The sequence below is a fragment of the Chelon labrosus genome, assembly GCF_963514085.1.
Source record: "Chelon labrosus genome assembly, chromosome: 8".
NCBI classification, from domain to species: domain Eukaryota; kingdom Metazoa; phylum Chordata; class Actinopteri; order Mugiliformes; family Mugilidae; genus Chelon; species Chelon labrosus.
The window spans coordinates 15,660,150-15,678,000 of record NC_140358.1 but is presented as its reverse complement, the minus strand read 5'-3'; the positions used below and the strand labels follow the sequence as shown (position 1 = coordinate 15,678,000).

At 41.5% G+C, this 17,851-nt stretch overlaps 1 protein-coding gene across 1 annotated transcript; it reads left to right on the top strand.

The window, feature by feature from the left end:
* The first annotated feature begins 10 nt into the window (after positions 1-10).
* Positions 11-17,651, top strand: ccnjl (cyclin J-like). Its single transcript, XM_084549820.1, has 6 exons — positions 11-160; positions 819-926; positions 4,802-5,012; positions 13,102-13,401; positions 13,507-13,666; positions 14,110-17,651. Exons 2-6 carry the CDS (start codon positions 849-851, stop codon positions 14,627-14,629), a joined length of 1,269 nt encoding a protein of 422 aa, XP_084405946.1. The 5' UTR covers positions 11-160; positions 819-848; the 3' UTR covers positions 14,630-17,651.
* The last annotated feature ends 200 nt before the right edge of the window (positions 17,652-17,851 follow it).

Below are 17,851 nucleotides of genomic sequence, written 5' to 3'. Positions count from 1 at the left end.
TTTGGCGGTAGCGGCTGTTGTGTGACCTCGCCAGCGGATTTAAACTTTGCGTTTTCGCCGACAAATTGAGGTCTTTCTCAAAGTTGAGCCGAAGAGGACTTCTCTCATTCAGGATGTCGGACTGAGACAAAGGGGTCTGGGGGGCATTCCCGTCGGAGCGGTGAGTGGCACATGTATTACCCACCGAGATGAAAAGTTCACCTGGTAGCTTCCCGGTAGGAGGAATAAGCCGAGTTTGTGTGGAGCTGTGTAGTTTCAGGGCAGCGTGTTGTTTTTGTTTTAAAACGAGGCCAGCGTCTCTGTGCTCGGTGGGCAGTTAACTTGTGTAGCCTCAGTGTTTGGCCGCTGGCTCGTGGTGCAGAAGCCCATGCAATGATCACTAAAGTGAGGATGTGATGGGGATTTGTCGCCGCAATGAACAACCATGTCCAAAGTGAGATTTCAGGGAGGCTGTTTAAATTAATTTAACCTATACGGCTTGGGTTAGGGTTAGAGGGCATTTAACTGAGCCATTTAAATGCCCGAGCAGAGAAAATGGCCTATGTGGGCAGAGAAACCTCTGCTGTTGGATTAGCAAGGTGTTGAAAAACTTTACCGAAACGACTGTATTTATTACTATTTGATTCTTTACTATCAGTGCAAACACAAACCTCATGCTGAAATAAAACCAAAATTATAGCTTGATAAGAACAATTGTAGAAACACTAAATTCGACCTCCTTGTGTTTTTTTGCTCTTTTTTTGTGTCAGTATTAAAATTTTGTCACATTTGTTGGTATCTGAACTTTGTCTCGTTTTCGGACACATCTCTGTCGGCAGGTAAACCTTGACTGTTGAAGCCTCCTCTGAATGGGAAAGATGGAGAGGGAGTTGCAATGGTGGAAAGGACAGCTAGCTGCAGATATCCATCAGTCCCTGCGCATCAAGGTGAGTTAGCCACCATTACTACTCTACGTTTAGTTGGTATACGACCACTCAGTTTTGGCTGCGTGAGTTTAAGAAAACACCATTTATTTGTTAAGCTTTCCATCATGAACCCGAGAGCATGTGTATGCTGCACTATATTATAAATAAAACAGACAAGATGGTAACTAAATCCCAAATAATTCATTGAAGGTAATGAGCGAGGGCTTGACTTGCTATTCCTAGCGTAATAAATTAAATATCTTTTGAGGGTTTGAAATGTTTGGACAATTAAATCTTAATCATTTTAAAGACCACAGCCGTACTCGAGAGTATAATTCTATTTGCCATCATATTGTGCTTTTTTTTTACAATACCTTTAATAGCATGCTGAAAATAAGGCTTGTTGATATTCCACTGCATATTATATGCTACCCGATGAAGAGTTGGCAAGAAAATATAATTACACGGCCCTGTTGTCTATTTAAACATGATCTAAATTAGATTACATGGAGGGAGTTGAGGCTCATTAATTGAGAATGTCTTAATTAACCTCAAAGCGTGATCGTATTTCTTCCCGTGTGTCGCTTTAATGGAGACATCTGTCACTTGACAGGCATTTTCAAGCCGGGTCTCTCCTGCCTTCTTCTTACTAAAGGAGGTGGATCACAGACCAGGTTTTAGATGTCGCATGTCAAAACACGATTGAGTGTACTATAAGTGTAGAATGAGGGAGCTGCGTATCAGATTGTGAATCAAATGTTTGCGAGTCATACAATGAGTCACTCACTTACACACGCTTCTATTCGGTTTACTCATGCCGGCCAGCATCTGACTCAGAGCTGTCAATTAGACAGAAGATCTGAACGCAGAGCTGGAAACTAAACAACACACCCACACGTTTCTCATATACTATAAAGAGAGGGAGATACTAAAAGTCTAACGTCGGGTTTTGACTGGTTTGTATCATCACTTCGGGTTAAATCACTCCACAGTGTCGACTATATGCAATCCCCTCGCTGTAAATGGCGTGAGGTTAAAATAGAGAAATATGTGATACATATGAGGAACTAAGGAATGCTTGAGTGAAACAGTAGAGTTGATAACTTTACCTTTTAAAACCTTGTTTTAACCCAGTCAGTCAGTCAGACTCTCCTGAACAGGGTTTTTCCCAGTTTCTCAATACCTTTTGATAAACTAACTCATGATGCATATGTACTGTAAGAGTTGCGGCGTTTCCAAGAAGTCAGTCTTATCATAACTTTTATATACATTTACCTTGCCAGAAACGTACTGTTGTTTGTTTAGTGGTGCTCCGCTAAAGACTTCTAAAGTTGATCCTCTCGTATGTTCCTGTATAAAAACAGCGTAGTTGATTTACAGATAATTAACATAGCAAAGTTTATTTGTACAACATGTTTTAACAATAAGGCAAATATAGCTTTACATTAAACAAAAACAGTATTAAGAGATTGTAGTAGAAACACGTTACAAGGTAATTTGGATAAAGACTAAGCTGAAAAAAAAATAAGAATAAAGTAGACTAAACTAGAAATTACAGCATTAAAGCCTCATTAAGTGTAATAAATGAACCCCAGATTTGAGTTGGAGCAGACCTAAGGTTTTCTGTAAGAATATATTTTTAACTTTTTAAGAAAAAGCAGTTTTGTTACTAAAATTACTGTGTAAATCAGTATCAAGTTAAAATGCAGAACATTTGCTTGTTCTTCCTTTTGAAACATCAAAATCTGCTGATTTTCATGATTGCAGACTGATTACCTTTAATTTTTGTTTGTCTCGCTGACAAAACAAAGCTCATCTTATTTCAATTAGAAACAATTCGTAAAAAGTCAGACGGATTCGTTTCACATAATCTGTCAGTTGTCATTAAAATGTTTTCAGAAAAGCATAATCTGTAATCACAGTGAAATTTCTAATACAGGAGAATAATAAAAATCTGCATCAAGGCTGTTTGTTAAAGGTCTTCACACAGCGTTGAGATTTCTTCCTGCCTTAATGACGCTCGCTGCAGTCATAATGCCCTGATGTGGGAGATAGCGGTGGTGTGTAGCATGTGGTAAATTATCAGACATGCAAATCAGTAGGCAGCTGTGGAATCCTTAATTATGGTGCGGATCCCCCACAAAGGCACCTCTCTACCCCACAGAGCCCGCCCCAGACTTCTAGCAGCCTCCCCTCTTCACATCCACCCCCCCATTCTCCTGCTGCCCTTGTACCCCCAGACAGACAGATGGACCAGAGGCAGTGGGAGGAGAGGAGAGGAGAAGTTTGGGGAGGGTTGGGAGATGTGGTCGGCCGTGGCACCGGGGGTGGTGTTGCTATATGTTGATTTGGGAGGAGGGCACTGTTTATTTTTGGATTCCACTGAAGTGTCAGTCTGAGCTTCTTTGTTGTTTTTAGTTGAACTGGAAAAAAAATATATATACATGACAGTCTGTGTAACCGTGGCAGCGATGATAGATTAATCCTCAGAGCGATTTACGGTTATTTAAAAATGCAGTCAGCCTGCACTAAACAATAATCAAACATTTTCATCACTGGTTGGTCTGCCTTTTATTTTATTTTCTCAGTTAATCTGTATTTGTTTAAAGAAACTGTCTCAATCTGCAGTTTTTTTTTCTAACTGTAATGGAAGAACAATAAATTAGAACATGAGGCCACCAAATGTTTGATATTTTGTTTTGAAATGTCTTAATAATTAAAGATAACACTGTTCATTGCAGCTATACAAAGCTTTTAGAGCCATAACTGGGCTGTCTGAGCCAGTCTAACGTCTAGGATATTCCTAAATAGTCTTGGCATGGTGTGGATTTTCTGTATTTTTCCTCCATTTTAATGACCCCTCGCTGACTCTAAGGAGATTAATCTACAAATGCTCAATCTCTCTTAAATCCAAAACATGTTGTTTTTACTCAGACTTACGGATTGGCTAAAAAAAAAAACATTTTTAGAAACAAAATATTTTGGAGTATAAGAGGCTTAAACACGGGTGCATGTTATTTTAAATGCCTTTTGTTTCTTACTCTGAGACAGGTTGTGAAACTGAAAACCTTGTGCTCTCCCGTTTTCTGCAGCTGATTGGGAACATACACAAGGCTGATTGAATGCTAATGCCCTCGAGTGTCTTCCTTCCACTTTGAAACACATGCAGCTAATTGAACATGAATAGGAGATGTGCTAGGGGTGAAACCTAATCTTATGTGTTCCTCAACCTCCACCGGAGGAAGGCCCTCCCCTCCCCGAACCACATACACACACACACACACACACACACACACAAACCCTCAACCCATTGTTCAGAGACCCCTGCAATGACCCAAATTAACTCCAGCTCTCTGCAGCAATGGTGAATTAAATGAGGCTGAATCATCCATCTATACCCGCTTCATCCTGTAGAGGGTCACTGAGGTCTTCAGCAAATTCCAACAAGCATTGGGGCGAGAGGTGGAAAGCGCTTGGTACATGTTGCCAGAGTTAGGTTAACGCAGAGAGATGGACAACCGTTCACACTCTCATTTATACCTATAGCCAAATTAATTTCCACATGTTGCAAACTCCACCACAGAAAGACACCGAGCCGACCATCGCGCAGCGTTCGTGTAGAACAGCGCTTACCTTTCCCACCGTTCTACCAGGCTGAAATCGAGAAGAGTTTTCAGTCTCGATTTGAGTTTTATTCTTGATTTGAGTGTTTTATACCCACAGCTCCTCTCTGGACAGCAGTTAAAAGCAGTCAGCAGGAGACACGCATGGCTTACTATTATTATGCATATTCTTTACAACCCCCCACACTTCTTCATCGCTGCTTCCTGCCCACCCTGCTCCTCTCACCCTCACCCCCTGTTGTTTACATCCCCTTTTCTGTTCTCCCTCTCCAGGAGCTGAAGTTACCGGTCTACCGGGCCCACTCTCCGCAGATTGGCATGCGCCGATACTTTGCAGACTTGCTGGCCATTCTGAGCAATCGCTACCAGCTATGTCCCACAGCACGTCACTTGGCTGTCTACCTGCTGGACTTGTTCATGGACCACTATGATGTGGCTGTCAAGCAGCTCTATGTCATTGCTCTCTCCTGCCTGCTGCTAGCTAGTAAGTCCAGGCAGCTTCTTTTCTAAATCCAGCTTGTTTTATGTTTCTATTACTTTTTCTGCTTGTCATATATATATATTTACTTAAACCGTTCCATTTTTGTTTATATTTTAGATTCAGACACAAGTTTTAATTAACGACGTGGAAGCTGTTAAACAAGAATCTAGCACGGAGGAACCTTTTGTGTAGATTGGGGTTCGTGTTTACAGAGCTAAACCAGACACCGTGTGGTTTATGCGCAGATGGCAGAAGGTGAAGCGCTTCCTGCAAAAAGGCTAATTTGAGTTATGCTCAAGAGACCAAGCTGTTTTTTCCTCTTCCAGCTCTACTTTATAGACTGAAGTGTGTTGACAGTTTACTGTAAGCTGGAATCTTGCTTAGAAAAAACAGGTTTCCAGTATGGAAGGATGACTGTGCCATTGTTTTAGGATTAACAATTGGAGTCTGCATAACTTTATCTGCGTCTCTGATCCTGGCTGTAATATGATCTCTGTGGCTGCTTCTGTTGCTTTAGTCCATTTGAGCTGAACTGGTTTGGTACCTTCCAAGGACAAAATGTCCTCTAATTAAAGGTGTAATATTTATTTCTCTGTTATTGAAAACATATGATTCACTGCAGCAGGAAGCCTGCAATTACAATGTAAGTCCATGAGAAGTCATTTGTTTAATAGTACCTTTTGTGCTATAAAGCTCGACTGTTATCCAAAACCTATTAAAAAATACTTCAGCGTGCATGGATGTAAATGTTAATCATCATCAAGAGTCTGTAGAACTGAGCGAAGTTGTGGTTTATTAGTTTGATTATTTCTTCTCTGCTGTGAAATCTAAAAAATGTGTCTTTGTGTTTTGGGCGAAGCAGGTGTGTTAATCATTCCCCCTGCTGCTGATGCATGGCGCAGGTTGTACGGTAGTTATTAGTGTTTCTGTGTCTGTCTGGTGATTAACAGACTGTGAGGCTTTCTGTACATTAATGCAGCCCACGGCATCATGGGTAATTAGACTAATGATGCTGTCAAAGTAGGAGTCTGGAACAGGGCCTGCTCACTTGGGAGGTTTCAGAGCATGTTTGTGTGTGTGTGCGTGCGCAGTGTCGCGTACGGGCCATCTTTGCAATCAGAGAAGTCTCTGTGGTGGGATAAATTTGAATACGAGACTTGAAAGAGGATTTATTTAAAAGTAATCTCGTGAGGACCCAAGAATAGCTTTGAGAGTTTATTCATGGAGCGATATAAGTAATAACAGCCCAACCTGGACAGGGGTTACTCTTTTAATCACTAATAGATTAATCAGATTTTATATTGAATCTTTTGATTGTGGCTTTCAGTCGGTGAGGTTTTCTCCTCTCTGTTCTCCGGCTTCTGACTCCTCCCGGGACCTCGAGGGAGTCTCTGTCATGATTGATGAAGGCTTGAAAGGGCGTTTGATTCAAAGTTGTCTTGGGTTTTCATCCGTCCTGAGGTGCTTTGGAATCTGGCCTAGTTATTGAACAACCTCCCCAGGTCCCCTCTTCTTCCTCGCTTTTGACAGGCACACATACATTGTCTTTCTTTAAACTTGTCTGGCTTCTGCACTCGGTTAATTAATCGGTACCTCTTTTGTGCCTCTCAGCAGTCACCGCTTAATCCTGTTACTCCATTGTATGTGTTTTTTGTGAGTGTGTGTGCGCGTATGGATAAACTACTCTACACTAGGAGCAGTGAGATTATGGTCAGTTTTTTAGACCCATAGGGATTTTGTGTTATTGACTATTGGGCACTTATTTAGAGGCCCCGCTTAACTCCAGAGAACTAATTGAACTGCAAAAACAATAAATAAATAAATAAATACAAGGGTATCTAATGAGAATTTTAGGGGATCAGCTTTTGAAAACTTAAGTTTCTGTTGTATTACGTTCCGTGGAGTCCTGCAGTGATCTCATCAGTCTTCATGGCAGATTTTGGTCCCCTGAGTCTAAGCTCTGCATACTGCAGCTATTTGTTATCATTAATGCTCTGCTGCCAGCTAATACAAGCATGTTATGGATCCGTGATGCCACAGCGCTTATACAGTATATTTGTAAATGGTTGCTATTCTGTTGGGACAAGTTGATGCTAAACGAGTTTGTGATGTCTCTCTAGAAACCTAGTTTTCATGTATTTTATTCAGTGAACCTGATTCAACGAAGGGTCTCCATTAACAATAAAAAAAGAGCTTCCTGTGAAATGACTAACCACAAGAAACCTCTGTCGTGTTTGACTAAACAGTGTACTTATATACGCCTCGGAGCCCGGGGGTGGGGAAGAGCTGTGTGCTGAGGGGGCACCTGCCATATGCTCTCCGAGTCAGCCCTCAAACAAAAGCCAGTCAATGCAAGCAGGACAGCCAGCCAGACCCTTAGCAGAGAGGGGGAGGGGAGCACACTCTAAGGGGTGGAGGTTGCTGTGTGTGTGTGTGCAGGCGTGTGTTTGTGTGACTATGGTAGACATTTGCTGTAAGCTAACAACGCTAAAGGAGGACATAGTTGGTAGGGCAACCTTGCAATAAACCTATTTATTCTTTTCTTGTAGTCACATAATTAAGATCCACATTGAAGTGTAATCCATTAGAGAGTTTTTTTTATTGAAAGGACATCACTACTACTGCCTCCACTTAGCCATATAACCGGCTGGGTTCCGGTGGTGTCCTCTTACCTATTGCTGCTGGCTCTGTTTCCTCCTTGTTCTCTCACCTTGTCAGGGTCAGGCCGAGTGAACCAGTCCTGGGACAGGGCAGCCAGTAAAAGCAGCCCCACATCCCTTGGGGGGGGTTGGGAAATGAGTGGCGCGGTACTTCAAAGGCAGGTTGGCTGCTGATGTTAAACAGGGTAGAAAGGGAGGGAGAGGTGGTGGCCTGCAAAACGGGACATGTTAGAACTGAACCACCCCAGCAGGGTGCCCTGAAATGTAGATTAATAGGGAACCCACTTCCCCCTTTATCTCCCTCACAGATGTTTGACAGTAATTCTGATGGAGCTGTTGTCATGTGGTGCTCTCACACAATTAAAGAAATTATGTAAAGATACACAGATCGGTTTCAATACATTGGTTTTATCTGTTATTTTGCTAGATGCCACCAACGCACCATTTTACAGTTCAACTTGTGAGCTGTTGTGTAATTATGATCACAAATCTACAATATAAATGTAATGTTTTGTTGTGTAATGGCTGATGCTCGGTTTGCCCACATGCCCCCAGTTTCAGCACCCAAAAGGCAAGCCACGTTACCCCCTCAGTCAGTGAATCCCCCACACACATACATAAACATGGCGAGGATTCTCCCTAGTCAACCAAGCATTCAACATCAGGGGTCAAGGGTCGGCCCAGACCTACATTGTGAGAGCTGCCAGGACCAGGGGTGGCAACGCAGATATTCTGTAATGGAGCTGTGACCAATTTCCCACTCCCAGTGAAAGATGAACCGACAAATAAAAGAAGTTTAAAGAGCGGAGGAAATTCCTTCATGGCTGTCACGACGTCAAAGAGAAAAAGCAGGAAAGAATGAGGAAGAAAATAAAGATTACTTCAAAAGACTTATTTTTTTTTTGAAGCTAAGTCTTTCTTGGCAAGAGATTATTAACAATAAATGATGGCAGTAACAAATCCTGTTTATGCAATCCGATCGTGTTCATGCTGTCTTGTTGATGGATTAATTTCAAGCTGCGCGTTATGCACCTAGGTAGGGATTTTCAGAATTTCTTCAGCAATAATAAATGATAAATATCGGTCTTTTCTCTTTACAGAATATACAAAAATAATACACATTTGAAACACTCTTTGTCCCAATATTAATTGTAAAAAAAAAATTTTTTAATTACAGTTTTTGTTGGATAATCAAAACAGTGAAAAGTAGAGAAATGCTTTTTTTTCCACTTCTTATTTCTTCTAGAGAAACTTAAACGCTGATCAAAACTAACCTGATTGCACAGTGTTGGCAAAATGAAGAGCAACAGAAATGAATGCCTTTCTTTCTGCGTGAGAACACAGCTCTCAGGTTTCCTAACAGCCCCTATCACTCTAAACCCATCTCCACCTTTCCCCTCACACCACCTCTTCCCCTAAACAGCACACCTGGGAGAAAGCGCTGCATCCTGGCCTTACCTCTCCCTAACCCCTCGACCTATAACCTGTGCCTGTTTACTCGACCTTTTTCTCATCACCATCACCTGTAAGGCGTCTTGTATCTGCTGCGTATGAAGAAGCGGTTGGTGTGAAAAAGGAGGGCTGTTTTCTCGACACACTCTTTTCTACTAGCTGCCTTTAAGATAGGATCACTTTGCTGCTGCTGCATTCCAGGTAGGCTGAACTCATAGGAGCGGAATGCACCGTCGCTCTCAGACCTCGTTCACACTGATGACAGAAAAACACCACAAGGAGCTACGATAGTGTTGGCACATTCCAACAGGGTATAGGTGGCAAGATTATATACAAATCACAAAGTGCAGTGGCTTTTCCATTGGAGGTTTTGACAAGCCCCAATAAGGTTGTCAAGGAAATAGAAACCTGTGTCGATACAACACAATATGGTTCAGTACTACGACAAACCACAACATTTAAAATGAAAATACAGCTGAATCAACAACTCTTTGTTATTTTAAACAAATGCTGAATACATTAACTTATATGAAGCTACGTGTTAGAGCAGGACTGTTTTATTTCCGTGTATTTGTTTTCAGTAGAGGACCCGGTGATACACTTACTGGCAAGTAAGAGTATATTCAGAGAGGATTTAATTGGTCTGTGCTTTATGGAGCAAGATGGGGTTGGGTTTTGAACCTAAGTGTTTTTTTATTTTTTTATTTAGGACTGGGCAGGCAGCAACACATTAACAATTTAGCAGCTTCTTAAATGTAAAGAAGCTTCCTGCTGTCTTTGTCTTCTGTTATAGTAAAATTGAATATTTTTAGATTTTTAGACTTAGACTTAGATAAACTTTATTGATCCACAAGGGAAATTGCTTGGTTACAGTAGCTTAGTTGTCCATAAAAAACACACTCTTAAGAACCTCAGATAAAAAGAAAAGATAAAATTATATAAAATAGAAATAAAAAATAAGTAGAATAAAATCTAGTAACATAAAATAGAAATAGTATAAGCCAAAATGTACAAATTATCATATTAGCATATGAACAAATGTACAAGAAATTTTTTGAGTGCTCGTTGGACTTTTGCAATTTCTGGCAATTTGAAAACTGGATTAAATTGTCTAACATTTTAAACCTCAATGAACCATTAAATTTGAAAATCAGTAGATGAATGAATGATAAATATTAATCCTTTTTATCTAAAGATTTCAAACGGTATCTCAGCTGATGCTGGAGGGTGTTGCGTTGTGTCTGCTGAACATAAAAGAACTAGGGTCAACCTCACTGATTCACCATCCTGTGTTTTTTGCTGCATGGCTGACCCCTGTGGTGTCTACCCTTTGAAATGAATGAGGCCACTGTTTTGTCACAAAGGCTGTAATATACACAAGACGGCATTCTTTTTACAGTAATTCAAACCGATTTGTGACTCAAAACTATTACTGCATTTCCTCTGAAATTGCCTTGTTTTTTTTGTTTTTTTTGAGCATCCCTTGTTTCTCATGTTTTGGTCACCCACAGTTATAAACCAGTGGCGTAATCACAAAGCACAATAAGGATACTGACTTGCACTGTGTCTCTCTTAAGATCAAAGAGGCTGGGCTTGTGTGGAGATTGGGGGTATTGATGGCTTTTTATGGCTGCGTCTGTGTGGACATAGCAGTCTAGCAGCAGACAGAGCACTGCTCCAGAGGATATGAGGGTGAGAGAATGGGGCAAGTGTGGACTGGGCCATGGAAACGAGCTTTGGTGGCTGTAAACAGCCCTGTTTCATAGTGCTTCCTGTTCTGCTGGAGAGACGCCATTACTGCCTCTCTGCTAATTACTCCCTCACCCCCCCCTCCTCTGGCACTCCTTCTCTCTTCCTCTCTCTTTTCTTAATGGTAGGTCGCCATGTCAGTGATAGAACTTGTATTTTGTAGGAAGACACCCTGCTCCAGTAGATGTGGGCATCAAGAGAGAAATGAGGTCCATTAAAGGCAACACCAATGTCAGGCGGTTGTTGCTTGAAATATTCACTTCTAACTATAGCTCGGAAAAGTCAATAAAGCCTCTATTTTGCATGGTGGGTTGCCATGGTTTTAGATGAGAAGATTTACCCAACAGAGGGTGGTGGTGGTTGTTGTTGATCTCAGCTTGATGCATGTTTTTGCTGAGCTGATACACAACTTCATAATCCTAGCTAGTGGATGTTAAACCAAATAACTCTACAGTGACCATGGAGTGACACTAACCCATCAATTATTTTCTGAGCAGCCACTTAATCCTTTTAACCTTAACTTCTAACATTAATCTTTCAACCTTTTATTCAGACATTTTGTCATACTGACATTGTAACATGAAATCAATGAAGGAACCGTTTCAAACGTTTACCTAATGATACTATTCATGAGCTTTATGCGGTGTTAATCTAATTAGAATGAAATAAGAAAATGTACCATCTTCTGCCATTTAATTAGTATAGATAGTGTTGAGATTTCACTCCAGTGACTAGTTCCTACAGTAATTGGGAATGCAGCTGTATTATTTATCTGCCGAATGTTGGTTGACACACTTAGAGGGAAGCGTTCATTTAAATATACATCATTTAGTTTTTATAAATCTGTATAGGCGTAAACAGACAGCTTACTTCTTACAAATATAATGGGAAGCAGTGTTGTCATAGCAGCCATTAGCTTCTGCTCTAGGGAGTCTTTGTTAGGGTAAGACCTTATTTTAAGGAACTACTAAAAATGCCAAACAGCATGTCTGTATATTATTAATAATAGTGTTATTATTATATTCTCAAATATTGAGATTGGCCTCAAAAATCCCCCAAACATTTTAGATTGGATTTTTTTGGCGCTATCGGTTTCATTTAAGCTGTGTGTAGCTGACGGCACAGGCTTTACAGGGAAGTCTGTATCAGAGTAACCTGACACCTTCTCCCCTCATTCTTGATGTTTGAGAAGAGGCCTGTTGGACTCCTGGATTAAAGGCAGAAACACCCCTCTTCATTGGTCACATGAGCCCTAGAGGCCTCAGGGCTGTTGCTATGGAAAGGAGGATGTCTTGGGATGGGGAGGGGGCTCACCATAATGACATTGCTCTAATGCTTGTGAGGAGCTGGGGTGAGTCAGAAATATTGAGAATCAAGCTGACTGTTTTCATAGAAAGTGTTTTTTTGTAATCCACTGTAAGTGCCCCACTCTCTGTAAGCCTATAGCGATGTCTCCCAAGGCTTATTGGTGCAGAGCTTAGCTTTATGGCCAGATGTTCAGAAGTAGTCAACTTAATTGCTAATGCTTAGCAGGCACTTGTTAGGTTTTGTGGAAACTAGCGTAAGCTGCTTTAGAGCTGACCATAAACGTGCTGCACGTAATAAAAAAAACACTGTAAAAAAAAGAAAGAAAATGGAAAGAGCAATTAATAAAGTTTCCTCTGCAAGATGAATCGCCTCCACCCCAAACCAAGATGTCTTTTTACGTTTTTACGTTTCGATAGAACAGAGATGTTACAATTCAATATCTTGACTCATGTTTGGAGCATACCTCTACAAGCTAGTATATTACTATCTTACTTTTTGACTTCACTGTCAATAATGGTTTCATTTCTTTTTGTCAAATAGTTGAAGCCCCATTTTATTTATTTCATATTTTTTTTGTAAAGACGGGAAACCCTGAAGTTTTGTTTATAACTCATCTCAAGAGTGAAAATCAGTGTTTGTTTGCTCAATTAAGGTTAGTTTAATCAACTAAGTTCCGCAATACATACACTTTTATGAGATTTTATTGACCAAAATCTTTTTCATTAAACGAAGAACAAAAAAAATCTCACACATACACTTGAAACCAAAAGCTGCAGGACTTGTTTGTTCTCAACAGAACACAAGAAGCCTAGCCTTTACATATAAATGTAAACTATTTGGCAATGATTGTATAGAAAGTACTTCCTTCTACAGAAGTATGCCAGGACTTTAAATCTAACCTCGCTGCATTTATTTCCTTCCAGGTAAATTTGAGGAGAAAGAGGATCGTGTTCCCAAACTGGAGCAGCTGAACTCTCTGGGCTTTATGTGCAGCTTGAACCTCGTTCTCAACAAGAAGGATCTGATCAAAATGGAGCTGCTGCTGCTGGAGACCTTCGGCTGGAATCTGTGCATGCCCACACCCGCCCACTTTATTGACTACTACCTCCATGCCTCGGTGCAGGAGGGCGACCTCTACAATGGCTGGCCCCTGTCCTCCCTGTCCAAGACCAAGGCTTTCATGGACAAGTACACTCACTACTTCCTGGAAGTTTCACTGCAGGGTGAGTTCAGAAGGAGACAATTACTTTGTCACACGTGTTGGACATAAAGTGTTTGATTTAAGTTTGACCAAAGAGTGAATTGAACTGTTTTTTGTTTTCTTGTAGACCATGCCTTCCTGAGTTTCAGACCATCCCAGGTTGCTGCTGCATGCGTAGCAGCGTCTCGTATTTGCCTTCAGATTTCCCCAAGCTGGACGGCTGCCCTGCATATACTAACAGGCTACACCTGGGACCACCTGACCCAGTGTATTGAGCTCATGTTGCTGTAAGTAGTATACCAACAAACATACACAAGTAGACAAGTCTAATAGGAACACAAGGTAGACGAATAAGCTATGCTCTTGTGTCTCATCAAACAGGCAAATCCTTTCCATCTTGTAATCGTAGCTAATACCCTCCGAGATGTCTCAAGTTAAAAACTATTAATAAGTTCCACATTTTCCTGGTCAGTTTGTGGCAGTTTACATTCCTTTGTGTGCATCTTTGTAAGTGTAATCGTTTGCACATGTTCAGACTAAACGTGTGGCAGTTCAAAGGGTTAGCACAGATCTATCTCTGCTCCTGTTCATGGTTTATCTGAGCAGCTGTTGTTTGGATGGCAATGATAATCTTAATTGTAATTCCACAACAAGTTACCTACATATTTCGTGTCTTATTTAACCTTTTGTTGTGATGACGACTGAAATGTTTGCATTTATTTTTCCACAGTGCTCACGACAACGATGTGAAGGAGGCAAACAAAACCAAATCCACCCCGCCTCACCGGCCTTCCTCTCTGCAGTCGCAGCCCCAGACCTCTCACCTCTCTCCAGTGTCGGCCATACAGAGGCCAGCGTCCTCCTCCTCCACCTCCTCCACACCACAGCTGCTCTTTCAGCCAGATGGCTTCCCACATCTTTCTCAGCATTCCCCATCCTTTACCCAGCTGCAAGCGCTAGCTGACTCCCAGGCTTTGGGCCCTGTAATGAACATGTCTCAGGACTTTCTTCAGAGCCACAGAATGGGTCTTCTAACTGGGGCTCCAACCATCACCCCTGCAGCGGCATTCCCCACCTACCCGAGCCTGACCTCAGCCCTCCAGCCGGCCGCTCGTGCGCTGCCGCTCCAGGGCCCCATTTCAGTGCAGATGGCCCTCGCTGGAGAGTCACGACACTGTCTCAGTATGGCCTACAGCGGGGGATATCTCGGTGCTCATCACACGTTCACTGCCGGCTGCTTTGACAGGTGACGCCAGGAGACGGAGAGGGAACACAAACCCCAAAGGGAGTCCGCTGCTATGCTTCCTTCCCAACACCCTATCCCGAAACATCCACTTGCAGACCTCCTCTCTCTCTCCGTCGGCACTGCAACACCCTCAGCTTGTCCAGCTCCCACGTCCCTCTCTCAGAGACGCCTCAAGCGCAAGCAGAGATCCAAAGGCAAGACAGACCCAGTGGAAGTCATCACACTGACGTGACAAATGCTTCATTGCCTCGCATGAAAATCTGAGGCTCTGCTATATTCGGAACTGGATTTATAAATCTGTGTGTTATTATGAGACTGTCATCACTGTGAATGAGATGAAAGCAGCAGTGTGATCTAACACCCACCTCATTCAGTGCCTCTTCTCAGTTGTGTTATAGCTGAGCCAATTTTAGAAGTGCACAGAACATAAAGTATGTGTGATAAGCATATCTTGCTGCTTGACATTTTTGTTTCTAATCCCAAAAATTGAAAACATTTTATAGAGGAAAATTTGGCTGGTATTGTATTTTGGAGCTACCATTTGAGAGAGATAAAAAAAGAAGAAAGCGGGGCTTGTGGCTGACTTGGCAGGGCACAAAGAGGTTATGTGTGTCAGTGGAATTTTTGGTTGTGTCTCCTGAATGTCAGCGAACATTGATCTGTCAAGCTAAAGGGCTCCTCTGGGAATTCCTCACAACATAAGACCTCAGAGGGGACGAAGAATTCATTGTTTTGTGCACAGCAGGTGAAGTCCGCAGCTCGATCAGGCCTGCAGTATTTTTTATTTTTTTTCCCCTCCTCTCTCGTCATCTTTCTCTCTTTCTCTCCAAAGTCGAGCCTGGAGGCAGAGCCCCTCACACTTGCAAGTGAAAACGTGGTTGTCGTACAGCTGCAGGCTTCGTCCTACTAAAGTTTTAATTTCACCAGCGCCACTCAAAGAATTGAACACAAACTGATGTGACTGGACCAGAGCGGCGAACGGAAACGTGGACGTCGGTTGTGTCGTGTACATATGAATTGCTGCTGCCTTCTTAACTGTTGGTTCTGTGTCTGTGTAATGACTCAAATGTTTACATGAACCAAGAAGTATCAGGGACTTTAACAAGATTACTTGAATATGATGCCATTGAAACATGCCATAGCTTTTATTTATGATGACTCATTTCTTTGTTTTTTGTTATGTAATTCATTTTCGTTTGCTATAGTTTAGCTTTTTATACCAATTTAGAAACCCAGCATTGGTTAATTATAGCTTCTTTATACCTGCTTATAGAAACTGTATATTCAGGCTCAGGTTGTAAGGCTGAAGCTAGCGGCCTTCCTTTCATTATTCTGTGCTATTATGCTTTAAAGTGGATGCTAATTCAGCATCTGTGGGGTCTGCAATATTCCCCCTTCTTCATCACTGGACAGTACAACTCGGTAAATGAACGCATGAAGCAGTCTGCTACAGAGTGGAACAAACCCGTGGTCACTGGTTTCACACACACAAACACACACACACACACACACACACACACACACCAACACCAACATCTGCAGCCAGTCGTCTGTAATTGCTTCCCAGATTTCTAAAGCTGCAATCCTCCAATCTTCCACATCCTGTTAAAGTATAAACACATCCAGATTTCCCGCCGTGCCGGTCACAAGGGTTGCCCGCTGGTTACCATGGCGATGCCTTAAATGCGCAATACCCCGATTTCTGGGGTGTTTGCCAACTGCACTGAATTAGATCTAATTAACGATTAATCTGCTAATGAACGATTAATCTGCTGTGGCATCTGTGATGTTGTCTATGATGTGTGTGTTTTTTTTTTTTTAAATGAATGGCATTTGAAAATTAATTGGAGCCCAAGTGGACACTACATGCTTTATATAACCTGCTGCGTAAAACATGGTCTTATATGGCAAATAAAATCAAGATGGAAATTGGAAACATTCAGCATTTCTGCATCATAGTTAATTCAGGGTCTTCTAATATTTTTTTGGAAAATTGTGAACTTGCTCTGGAAGGATTTCCTAATAACTTATATATATACTGGCTGCAGTTTGTTTTAATAGCCTGTAATTCAAATGATTTGGCTTTACGCCTTTAAACTAGTGTTTTCTGTGGACACAGCGCATCCCGTCATGTCAATGCCTTGTACTCAGCTGTTGTCGGGCTTTACCCATGAACCTTAAATACGTAAACGTGTACAAACGTTTCTCAGATAACACTACGTGAACACTTCTGAAACCGCTACACTCAGATTAAAACGATCAAAGGCCCTTTCGCAGCCAGACATCCGTTTGTTTCCCGCCACTGGAAGAGAGACTCTTGATGCTTTTCAGTGATATGAAGTGTGATACTATGCCTTTTTGTTTTTCTAACCTTGTGTACAGTTTTCTTATATTTTCTACATTCCGTTTGTTTTCATTGTATTTTAGTTCAATCTTTTTGTGATTTTTTTATTTTTTTTTTCTGATGAATTGTTGTGAACTAGTTGTTTTGTTTTTTTATTATTAAGAGTTCAGTTTGCTCTTTCCTCACATTTCACGAGCAACTCCTTATCGAGGTGTCAAAGGTGCAATACGTTATTTTTCTGTTGAAACTGACCACAGCCATCACTGTCTCGTGTATACCACTGGTTCATCTTTTTGTAACTTATTTTTGATAATTGTGTGATTTGACTTGCTGTAGCTTGGTCTCCTGTTAGAGGGCAGTGGGCTCTGAACACAATGAGTATGTTGCATATTGCAGCCGCACGCTTTGAGTGATAGATATTACTGAATGCTTTTGTCTTTTAGCTAGAGTTTTACCGTGCATTTGTCCCTCCCGTGAAAGGCGCCGATGCCACTCACACCAAAACAACGCTAATGTGATAGTAACGAAACGACACCACAAACTTCCAGTTTATATTTTTATATTCTTTTGTAACGATCTGTAGTCTTGGTTTATGTGACACTGAATGATTAAAAAAAATGTCATTTTTCTTTTTTTTTTAAATCATAAAGTGCCATGAAAAAAATAAACACATGTGAGCAGAGTTCCTGAGGGGTGGTGTGTTTCTTACTGAGGAAGCGTGACTGAAGGGCCTGCAGCTTTTAGGGAAATGATGGTTTCCACTGCATTGCTCCATTTGGTTTAGAGGGCAGACAATGTAGCAGCACAGACGTCCAGCTGTGGCCACATGCTGTCAATGCGACAAAACATTCATTTAACATGCACTGAATAAAGCCAAAGCCA